This window comes from Silene latifolia, chromosome 10, assembly GCF_048544455.1.
Source record: "Silene latifolia isolate original U9 population chromosome 10, ASM4854445v1, whole genome shotgun sequence".
NCBI classification, from domain to species: Eukaryota; Viridiplantae; Streptophyta; class Magnoliopsida; order Caryophyllales; family Caryophyllaceae; genus Silene; species Silene latifolia.
This window is the reverse complement of record NC_133535.1, coordinates 151,005,402-151,015,484: the sequence shown is the minus strand read 5'-3', so window position 1 is coordinate 151,015,484 and position 10,083 is coordinate 151,005,402. Positions and strand designations below refer to the sequence as shown.

The 10,083-nt window shown below is 34.1% G+C and overlaps 1 protein-coding gene across 1 annotated transcript; it reads right to left on the bottom strand.

Moving 5' to 3' along the window:
- Positions 1-6,442: 6,442 nt before the first annotated feature.
- On the bottom strand, positions 6,443-9,307 carry LOC141608530 (protein FAR1-RELATED SEQUENCE 6-like). The gene is made up of 2 exons (XM_074427875.1): positions 8,199-9,307; positions 6,443-7,901 (listed from the first exon to the last, which is right to left on the bottom strand). The coding sequence occupies exons 1-2, from the start codon at positions 9,305-9,307 to the stop codon at positions 6,443-6,445; spliced, it is 2,568 nt and encodes an 855-aa protein (XP_074283976.1).
- Between the last annotated feature and the right edge of the window lie 776 nt (positions 9,308-10,083).

The window sequence follows — 10,083 nt, the reverse complement described above, 5'->3', positions numbered from 1 at the left end:
ATGACCTGCAAGGCTGCAAAAAAACATGTCAGGTGTTTCTCTTTACCTGATTCTTTTCAACTTATTTCTACATGTCAGTTTCATAGTCTATGGGATTAATTCAATAATTATTGGTTATTGAAACACACTTTGTACATGTGACGAGGAAAGCCAAAAACATTTGACCAGTTAATGAAGAACTGAAGATCTGAGTGAATAAATATGTTGTATAAAGATTGTTGTTAATTGGAAATGAGATGGAGCAAAGGGTAAGGGAGGTTTGGATTGTTGTTAATTGGTCTAGTCCAACTTTCTTGTGCTAGTTGTTTAGCTAAACTTTTCATCTTATTTAGTCCAATTTTTCATTTATAGAAAGCTCATTATCCTTTCTAAAGTAATTATTATTGTCAGACTACAAATTACATGTTATAAAATTAAATTGGTCCATTATACCTTGCTACTTTTTCTCAGGATGACAATGTGGGCTTTTCATATATAAGTTTACGAGAAGCTCGCCCATCGTTGTAAGTGTATACCATTGCTTACAGTTTATTGACTAGACTCATCAATGTATAAATGTTTATAGTTTGGATATGCTGCATGAGTGGTTTTATAGTGCTTGTTTTCATTATGTAGTCTAAAGAGAAGGTTTAGACATCAAACTCTTGAAAAGTAGTAGGTTATCTCGATTGTGTCTCCATTCCTTCTGCTTGTTTCAACTTACATATCATCAATGGAAAAGAACAATTTGATAACCTTATGTATTGTACATCTTTTGAATTGTTACTTTGCGATTGTCTTGGCAGCAAAAAGTAATGGAATCAAATCTATTGTTGTCGGAATTGAGTGATCAAGTGTTATTTAATTTTTTGGAAAGAGTATCAAGTTACGGGGTTCTTGGAGAAGTCTTGTTCTTGTGGGGTAAAATTTGATTTTTTGTTGGATGTTTGCGTAATTAAAAGAGTCAGTAGTTATAAGATTTCAGTGTTTTAGTATTGAAAGAACTTGACGCTTTGTTGAGAAACTCAAATTGCTTTTTGTTATTTAATGTGTGGTCAAACTTTACCATCGACTTTGTTGTGTTGGGGTTGCAATGACAAAGGCTAACATATTTCCTTGTGTGTCTTAGCAGTGATTGTGATTGTTTGGCATGAACCTAAATCTCAAACAAGAACATGGGAGAAGTAGATGTGATCTTGCGCATGTCGGAAGCATTCCGACTAAGAGACTACATTAGGGTAAGAAATGCTCATTGTTTCTGTATTTTTATTGTAGTAGTTCTGACTAAGCGGCTACTAGACTAAACTGAAATGATTTCAGTAACCTAAAATTAGTTTGTTATGTGTGTCTCTTTTACTTGATTATTCTCTAAAGTTGTGTGCACACCGTTAATATTCTTTAGGGGGGTGTCAAAGAAGAACAGATGCTGCAATACATGGGGCCGAACACATGCATGATAACATCACAAGCAAAGCAGCTTATTGAGGTCTATATATGAGTGAACGGTTGATGTAGATACTCGAATAGTTAAGGATTTATATGTATGTCATTTTGTTGCCGGATACAATTCCTTGAATGGCTGTATTTTATTTGGATTTGTTGGTATTGAACTTATGAAATTTGGATTGCTCAATTTATAAATTGTTGAATTTTCTATAGCGTTTAGAAAATAAAATAATGCAGGTATGATTGTCGAATTTCTATAGCCAATAACTTATTTATTGGCTAGGCACAATTTTTTTTTATTGTTGTAATTGATGATTGACATCGGTTCTTAAGTGACAACCGATGCCAATAATGCAAAATTGGCATCGGTTTTTATGGTACAACCGATGCCAATATGTGTAAATTTCCATCGGTTAGAACCGATGCCAATTGAATAACAACCGATGCCAATATGTGTAAATTGGCATCGGTTCATGAACCGATGCCAATTCAAAAAAATGTCATTGGCATCGCCCGCATTGGCATCGGTTGGGAACCGATGCCAATCACTGTTTATAACCGATGCCAATTGCATTAATTGTACTAGTGTTACTTGCCTAAAAAATATTATCTTAAATGATTTTTGGAATCATATCTTTTCCATTTTAACAAATTCCCCATTTTAATATTTATTGTGTTCACACTTTATTTTATTTTATTTTATTCTTCAAAATATCAATTTTTTTTTTAGGAAATGATTTTTATTTTATGCAAAAAATATTGACATTGCACGTAATCTTTTTGGAGGGAAAAAAGGGCGGGAATAAAGGGAGGGAAAATATGGAGGGTAAACTAGGTTAGCATTCTTAGTTTTCATATAAATAGGGAATTAAATTTTAAACCTAACACACTCAAAACAAAACTGATCAAAGTCACAAATCTCATACAAATTTATTTCGATTTCATTGCTATACAAATTCCCATGGCTAATCAAGCTAATGAGATTGCTAACCTAACAAGAGAGCTTGCCATTGAGCGAAAAATTCACACAACCGATACTATGGAAACACGGTTTTTTATTAGGGCAATGTTGGACTCGGTTGATCCTAAAGTCATAGAAAAATCTATGTCCCGTTCCCCTTACAATCTAAAGAACGTGTGGTACATCTATGAGGAAGAATTCAATGCAAAATATTCAAGGTCACTACCGGATGAACAATTGAAGTGGCGTCAAGTGGGTGATCGTGAATACCTCCCGATGCCTGTTACTGACTTTTCAATTGTTCGGGTTGAAGATGGAGATAACGTTGAAGTTCCTAGAACCCCTCCTCCAACGCACCCAGAATGGAGGTCTAGGGGACGTTATGCCCTATATGGAAATGTTATGAGGCGCATTAATTTCGGCAATTAGTATTCCAATTATTATTAAATTTAGATTGTTATGTTAGGGTTTCGAATTTCAATTTCAGTATTTCCACGTTTTGCATTTTCGTTTTATTTTAGTTGTAATCTTTTTATTTTAATGAAATAATTTTGTTATTAATTTCATGGTTTTATTTCAATTATTGTATTTCATTTGTTGAAATTATAAATCAGGAAAACCGAATTGAGAATGGAAAAACAGACGGAAAAAATAATATAATAGTATGAAATCAAAAAAAGTTGATGAACCCTAACTGATGAACGCTTTAGTAGACGTGGAATCAAACAATATATTATCAAACGTAAAAGGGAAAAAATAAAAGTGTTGCTACTGAGTCTCGAACTAGGGACCTCATGTAAAAGGGAAAGAAAACGTAAAAGGGAAAAAAAAGGGTGTTGCTACTGTGGTTCGAACTAGGGACCTCATGTAAAAGGGAAAGAAAACGTAAAAGGGAAAAAAAAAGGGTGTTGCTACTGTGGTTCGAACTAGGGCCATCTTAGTTGTGGTATTATGCTTGGAAAGTGACTCATAACCAAGTAAACAAGGGGTATCAGCACGTCTATTATGCAATTACAATTCATTTTTTATTATAGTTAGATTTATTGTAGGAAATATTATAACTTCCTATCTCGTTTCCTTATCAATGGCCTAGATTTCGTCATTTTCCTAAAATATTTCATTTGTTTCCCATAATATAGAGTTTCAAATTTAAATCTTAAATTTTGGCTGATTTGATAATATATTGCCTTTTTTTAATTTAACACTATTTTTTGAAATTTAGGAAATATTGAAAATTGAATATAGGGTTTAGGGTTTGGAATATAGGGTGTAGGGTTTAGGGTTTGGAATATAGGGTTTAGGGTTTGGAATATAGGGTTTAGGATTTGGAATATAGGGTTTAGGGTTTGGAATATAGGGTTTAGGGTTTGCAATATAGGGTTCATGTGTACTAAGCTAAGTAAATTGATATTTACTTAATTACGAATTAAGTTATGACGATTATAGGTTAAAAATGACATTTCATGTAAATAGTACTTAGCTAAGCTATATAGATCATATGTTATTCATAAATTGACATTTTATGAAATTACGAACTAAGTTATGACGATTATAGGTTATAAATGACATTTCATGTAAGTAGTACTTAGCTAAGCTATATAGATCATATGTTATTCATAAATTGACATTTTATGAAATTACGAACTAAGTTATGACGATTATAGGTTAAAAATGACATTTCATGTAAATAGTACTTAGCTAAGCTATATAGATCATATGTTATTCATAAATTGACATTTTATGAAATTACGTACTAAGTTATGACGATTATAGGTTAAAAATGATATTTCATGTAAATAGTACTAAGCTAAGTTATATAGATCATATGTTATAAGTAAATTGATATTTTATGAAATTACGTACTAAGTTATGGCAATCGTAGCTTAATATCGACATTTTATGAAAATTATGTGAATTAGGGTTTCTAAAATGCTATTATACTTTAAAACTTATATTTTACGTAAACACGTACTAAAGTAACACTGGTCATAGCTTAATATCGACATTTTATGAAAATTATGTACTAAGTAGTTCCGATTAAAGCTTAATATCGACTTTATATGAAAATTGTTTACTAAGTAGTTCCGATTAAAGCTTAATATCGACTTTATATGAAAATTGTGTACTAAGTAGTTCCGATTATAGCTATATATTGACATTTTATGAAAATTGCGTAGTAAGTAGTTCCGATTATAACTTAAAATTCTTAAAGTATATACTCGTATAATAAAGTATAAAATACGTACTCGTATAAATCCTAAAATCTTAAAATACATACTCGGATAATAAATACGTATAAATTAAACAATAAAATCACTTTAAAAAAAAAAAATTATCACTATAAATAGTGATGGTCTGTCGACATTCCCCACCCTCATTTCATTTTCTTCCCCTTCCTCTCCTCAAACCGCCAATTAAATTAAAAAAAAAAAAATTAAAACACTCTCCTCTCTAACCCTAAAACAAATATGGTTTTAGTTGAAGATGACGACCTTGATTGGTCAATCTATGCGCCACCTAGAAGGGTGTACCCAGTCCCGAGTGTGATATCGAAACTCGAAAAACCGCCAGAAATTGAAGGGACCGACGAAAATACATCCCCATTTAGGGTTGCTTCATGCAATGACATAATGTCATTCTACATCATACCTAGGTGTGGATCTTGGCAGAAAATCACTATGTCTCGGGTTTGTAAGTCATGGGCCTACGGTTGGATGCAATGCAAGAAAATAGTGGAGGTGAAGGAGGAGGAAGCCGGTGGTAAATATTGTCCTTAAGTTTGTTTTTAGTTTTCAGTTCATGCATTTTAGGGTTAAGGATGTTTTATGTATATATTTGTATTTGGTTTGGTTGTATATGGGTTATATTAAGTTTGCATGGCGGGGCAATTTCGATCAGACGATGATGATGATTGTTTTTTGATGATGTTTTGTCTTTTGATGATGAACATGGTGCATGCAACAGGTAGATCGGGTTGGGTATTGTACCGGATTAGTGATGGTTTTGTGATCAGATTAGTGATGGTAAGTAGTGATCGGGTTGGGTATTGTAACATGTTTTCCGTCTCATTTTCAATTGCATGGTAAGTAGTTATTGTAATCGGATACTTATTGTAAATCGCTTGTTTATAATTAATGTAATCGGATAGTTTTCAGTTCATCAGTTGATAGCATCTTCAATTTCCGTCTTACAATCACTTTAATTTCCGTCATCTGATATTTTTAATTTCCGTCATTCACCCCCTTCAATTTCGATTAGGGCTTACACCATTCTTCCCCTTTCAATTTCACGGATTGATAAGTATTAATCCGTATCATAATTATTTTAAGTTCTTTATTTTCCGTCTGGTAATCGATTTAATTTCAGTCTAGTAATCGATTTAATTCATCGTATCAGTATCGTATTTATTTTAAGTTCTTTAATTTCCGTCTGGTAATCGATTTTATTTCATTCGAAAATTAAGTCAACTTAGTGTATTATATATTTGACATGTGTTATAGGTTGAGTATGTAGATGAACTAAATGATTATGTCTCCATGAAATTTATGTCAATGCACTGAAATGTTAAGAAATGAACTAGTTAATGAATTCAGTTTGCATGCAAATATCCGCGACATTAATTCGTCCAACATTTGCATATGGAATTCCTTTGCATATCGTTTCAAATTCATGTCGGATGACGTTTTATTCAGTCGTTTGACGGATTAATAAGTACCATGCAAAAAAATGTCAAATCAGTGAATAATAATTACACTCAATTGCTTGTTCAACTAGATGGAGTACAAAGTTGTAAGTTGTACGTAAGTTGCATGCAATCTATTATAGCTTACTGGAAAAGGCGTGTCAGCAGCATTCCCATTCTTCTCTTTAATTTTTTTTGCGCCAAACATACACAACTATGTACTCCATCTAGTTGAAAAAGGACTGCAGTCAATTGTAACTTTGCGCCAAACGTAACAGTATTGATAAAATCAGTATTGATAAAAGTAACAAATGAGCGGAGTTTGCGCCAAACGTAACACATTTAAAAGACTAATCAGTATCTAAAACATAAAGCTACTGAGTGTTTCGAGGTGTGTTCGAATTAACCCTTCTTCGACGCGGAGTTGGTTGGGAAGGACCTGCATCATCATCGACATTTAAAGGCCTCCTTACCGTCTTTTGCCTTGGCCGCGAACCTCTACCTGCCCCTCTTTTATCAACCGGGTCTCTCAAAGCGCCTTCTGTAGGAGGAGGTGCGTTCCTTATCATGTGGCGTTGGTTATTCTCCTTAGATTGTAATCTCCTTTTACTCCAGACCTTTGTTACATCAAAGCCTACACCAATAGCGTTCAAATTTGCAATACCCACATGTGCCTCTAAAGCCTTCACAATCTTCGCTGATTCCGCCTCATATAAGGCGTACGCCTCATCGTCATGTAATGCCATCCTATAAATGTAGTCGTTCTTCAGCGTTATGGCAAGAGCTCGGCTAATTCGTTCATCGGCAGCGGGATTGTAGTACCCTACTTGAAGATGCTCATAACCCCGAACCAAATCCTTCCGCCATTGATTCAGAATGTACTTATCGGGAATAAATTGAACTTTCTTGATCTGTAGTACACGAATAATATGCCTGCACAATATTCCTCTAAATTCGAAAAGTTTACAAGTACAAGTAAACTCACCGAAGTCCAATTGAGCCTGAACAACGTATTTTTTCTCTCTACGGTACCCAAATGGTGTTTTCACCTCATCCCTGACATTATACAAACAGAATCCACCAATGTTAAAATCAGCCTCGGCATTGGTGTGTATAAGACCGTACACCTCAGCTTGCACCTCTCTGAACATGGAATTGGTATAAGCCTTTTGGAAGACCTCCTCAGCTATGACGGTCTGATTATATGAACATGGTTTTTCATGACTAGCATAGTTCAATTGTAGCTCATGCTCGACTTTCATACGTAGGGCATTATCATAACTCTGGAGGAAGTTGATCAGCGTAGTTTCAACGTTGACGTAGTTCTTGAAAAATCTGTTCGTCTGTTCACTTCTTTGCGTACTTGACATACCTGCACAAAAAGTGTCCCTCCAATACAATGGAGCCCATGAATGTCGGTTATCAAAAGCATACATGATCCAATTATTTTCTTTAAGATTATATTTAGTGACCATATGATGCCACGCCTCCTCAAAATCATCGCTATCTGCACTATCATCAATAATTTTCCGAAGGTCAGTATTAATTTCTTGATACCTTGTAAGCTTGCCCAGATTCTTTGTCGCGTTTCTCAAAATGTGCCAAAGACACAAACGGTGTTTACTATTAGGAAATACGTCTTTCACGGCCTTACCGATCCCCTTGCATTGATCAGATAGTATAACTGATGGTGCTCTACCCATACAGTCTAACCATCTCCGAAAAACCCAAGTAAAGCTCTCCGCATCTTCATGTGAAATCAAAGCGGAAGCAAGTACAATTGAACTACCGTGATGATTTATGCCCACAAACGGAGTAAACGGCATTTTGTACCTGCAATTTAAACAAAATTATTTCAATTTCATGCAAAACCAGACCCTAACTCGATTAATACCAATTTTCAGTCCGTAATTAGCCGACCCCCTAACGCATGATTAATATACATTCTAATCAATCTTATATTGGGTCATTGTTGGAAAAGAATAAGTGAGCAGCTGATATACATTCTAATCAATCTTTTCAGTCCGTAATTTTTTTCAGTCATGCTTAAAAATCCTACATCCATTAAGTGCACAACTGATAGAAATCCTACATTCATTAACTAATAATGTTAGGGTTCGATGGTGTTACCTGTTAACACAAAATGTAGCATCGTATGAGAATACAGCACCAAATGACTTGGCCATTGCTCTACACCGTCCATCGGCCCAGAACACGTTCAGTAGTTTGCCCTCAATATCTGGTTCTATGGCATAATAAAAGTCGGGATCAAGTTCTTTAAGCTTAATAAATTTCGCTTCCAAAGTCGCAGCATCGCCATTTATTCGACTTCGTCTTCGTTCAAGATTAATCAGGTTCCTTACATCACTCTGATTGACGCGTAAATTAGCGTAACCACCCGCTTCACTAACTAAACTGTTAAAATTTTGCGCAATGGAAATACCCGCGGCATCATTCATTAAAGCTCGCCTTTTGAAATATTCGTCAAGCAGCCTGTAACTAACCATGTGAGGCGTCATTTCAGGCTTCAGTTCATGATTGTGCGTCAATGTTGCGACATTGATGACGATGAAATCGTCTTTTAATGATGCATCAATGCCGAATTTACATTTTTCAAAGTTTACTATGTCTTTAAACCCGTTCTTTTTACTCGGCTCCGCCCCCCATGTGCAACACAACCTTATTCTACTCATCATGTAGAAACGAGGTTGGTTCTTCCCCGATCCATGACGCTTCACACCCCTATCAACGTACTTCTTCAGTAGTTTATCAACCCTAATAAACAGTTGAAAGGCGTTCTTATACGCATATAAAAAACAATATGCGGCAAACTCGTCACCATTCTCGAATGACATTCCTTTAGCTTGTGGATTAACTTCAAAAGAATCAGCATTACCCCCACTGTTTAACATATTACCAACCTTTTGCACGAACCCCCCATCGATAATTGCAGGTTCATCGTCCAAAGCATCGTCATTGACAGCATCGTCATTGACAACATCGTCATTCACAAAATCGTCATTGACAGCTTCGTCATTGACAGCTTCGTCATTGACAGCTTCGTCATTGACAGCATCGTCATTGACAAAATGGTCATTCACAGGATCGTCATTGACAAAATCGTCATTGACAAAATGGTCATTCACGGGATCGTCATTGACAAAATGGTCATTCACAGGATCTTCACTACCTGAACTACCACTTTCTTCGTCCCAAGGTTCATTGAGATCAAACACCATTATAATTCAATATAATTTCACTTTTTTTTTTCTAATTGAGTTTATGTTTTAAGATTAAAAGAAAATTTGAAAAAAAAGGAATATAATTAACAAAATATAATTAACAAAATTAGGGCATATTTTCGAAAAAAATAAAATCTTAACAATATTTTGGAATAAAATCTTAACAAAAATATAATCAGAAATCAAGCAAATTTTTTTTTTAAAAAAGGAACGTTTTAATTATGGAATAAAATCTTAACAACTTTCACATTTTTTCGAAAAAAATATCCTTAACAATACTGATTAATATTTCACTATAATAAAATGAAATGTAGTAGAATAGACGTGCTGATACCCCTGCTTACTTGGTTACGAGTCTCTTCGCAAAAACTATGTCGCTTCTATGTCAACCCGTGTTCGAACCTTAACAGCAACACATTTTTTTTAAAAAAAATTTTGGCCATGAATTATACAATATCTAAGCTAATTCGAATTAGGGTTCTTAATTAATTGATTCTAATGGATTGATCAAGAATAGACAAATAAATTTGAATATAATTTTCATTAATTAATTGATTAAGTTTTGATTAAGATTTGATTGAACTTAATCGTATTGATGATAGATATTATTTTTTTATTCGATTTAATAAAGTTTTCGATTGAATTCATGAAGTTTGTCTATTGATCATGATCTACAATAATTTATGATTCGATTTAATCAAGTTTTTGATCAGAATGTTTGCCATCGAATTTAATCAATTGATCATGAACTTCTAACCATATAAAATTAGGGC

Excerpts from the sequence above, each read along its gene's own strand:
- LOC141608530 (XM_074427875.1), bottom strand. The coding sequence starts at position 9,307 with ATGGTGTTTGATCTCAATGAACCTTGGGACGAAGAAAGTGGTAGTTCA. Across the intron at positions 7,902-8,198 it reads GCTACATTTTGTGTTAACAG|GTACAAAATGCCGTTTACTC; the intron begins GTAACACCATCG and ends TTTAAATTGCAG.